General features: G+C 40.0%; 1 protein-coding gene across 1 annotated transcript; it reads left to right on the forward strand.

Annotated features, from left to right (window-relative positions):
- Positions 1–440: 440 nt before the first annotated feature.
- On the forward strand, positions 441–1,766 carry LOC111648702 (nuclear pore complex protein Nup85-like; the record flags this gene model as incomplete). Its single annotated transcript, XM_023398453.2, has 5 exons — positions 441–572; positions 678–784; positions 1,072–1,155; positions 1,239–1,304; positions 1,582–1,766. Coding segments are annotated over 5 exons (552 nt in total), but the record flags the coding sequence as incomplete, so codon positions are not given.
- Between the last annotated feature and the right edge of the window lie 15 nt (positions 1,767–1,781).

Genomic DNA, 1,781 nt, shown 5'->3' on the forward strand with positions numbered 1-1,781 from the left:
TGTTGTCCATTGACGTCTTATATGTGTACTTCACCACAAACTGTTGTCTCCAAAGGGATCATAAAGTTAGATCAACACCTCTGTAAAAGGTCAAACAAAACCTGAACATTAGAACCTTTATGGAGGGAGGATGCATTGCAGGACTGCTGTATTAAACAGCATTCGTTTTAGCTAGGTGTACCTGATAGACTGGCAACTGAGTGTTTGTAAAATAATGTCTGTAGTAAACTGTGCATGCAATGAGAGGTCCCATTGTCTAACGCATTGCAATATACCATGCTGCTGTCTAAGTTATCCATAGGTCTGGGAACCTATTCTTCCAAAATATATTCTTATGCATTTATTTGCATTTTATTGTGATTTCAGAGATTTTAAATCTTAAACTATTATTCGAACACCACATTAATCTCTTCCTATCTGTTCTTGTTGTTAAATCTCAGATCCTAGTGGGGGATGAAGACACGTTGCTTGATCACAAGGAATTGCTGAGCACCTGGTACCACTTCCTGGTTACTAGACTGCTGTTCTGCCACCCCACAGTCAAACCCACTGAGTTACATTACTATGCACAGGTACACTACACAAACTCCTGCTGCACCACTCAACATTCATATTCTCTCCTGCTTGTGTCCTTGTTATTTACTCTGTGTTAATGTGTTTGTGTGTGTATGCTGCAGTCATGCATGACCATGTTTCTGGACTCGAGGAGCGTCCCAGAGCCACTGGACAGCATCTTACTGGCTGCCTTTGAGTTTGACATTCATCAGGTCATCAAAGACTGCAGGTAGGACATAGGATTTAGCAGGGTGCACAAACATTTTTCTTATTTTTTAAATTCAGGAAATAAGTCGAGTAAGTAATAGTGCATTGACAATTGAAGAAAGGCTTGTTTTTTTTTTTTGTGTGTGTGTGTTTGCTGCAGGGTTTGTGTTAACCTTCCCTTCAAAATAATTTAAAAAATGACTTAGCCCAAACTTTTGCATACAACTGTACCTGTTTATCCCAACAGTCTATGATGTTTAACCCTTTCAACACGCTATTTCCTAATTTCCCCATTCTCTCTTCTTTCAGCATTGCTCTCAACAACTGGTGGTTTGTGGCCCATTTGACAGATCTCTTGGATCACTGCAAACTCCTGCAGTCTCACAACTTACAGTAAGCACTCTGTTTGGCTGCATTTCTACTTGAATACACTTTAATCAGCTAAGATTTACCAAATCTTTCTGCTGTGTGTTCAGCTTCGGCTCCAACCTGAGGGAGTTTCTCCTGTTAGAATATGCATCTGGTCTCTTCACTCATCACAGGTATGGTTATCTAAGGTTCAGTATGATATTTATATTTATGGTATGGAAATTCTACTAATTAGTGTATTCAAATACTTTGCTCCTTTTTTAAAGGTTTCGCTTTCAAAAGTATGAAAAACAGCTGAAAATTCTGATTATTTTTCACAAGTTATGTTTTTCTGATTAATCAGTCAACTCATCAGTTCAGCGTCTTAGATAGCATCAGCAGAGTTGAAACATGGGCCAGCAGCATCATAATAACTGCCTATATGATGTTTTTGTGTGTCTTTGTGTTAAGTCTGTGGCAGTTGGCTGTGGACTACTTTGACCACTGCCCAGAGTTTGGCCGTGTCTACCTGGAGCTGCAGATTGAGCGTGTTCCTTTAGACACAGAGCGCAAAGCCCTCAAGGTGCTCAGGATCTGTGAGCAGCGACAAATGTCAGAACAAGGTAGCATTTAATTCTCTGTCTCTGTTGCATTCTCTGTCCAGCTGTGTT

This window comes from Seriola lalandi, unplaced genomic scaffold (genome assembly GCF_002814215.2).
Source record: "Seriola lalandi dorsalis isolate HSWRI2012SDOR001 ecotype SW California unplaced genomic scaffold, Sedor1 jcf7180002046509, whole genome shotgun sequence".
NCBI lineage: Eukaryota > Metazoa > Chordata > Actinopteri > Carangiformes > Carangidae > Seriola > Seriola lalandi.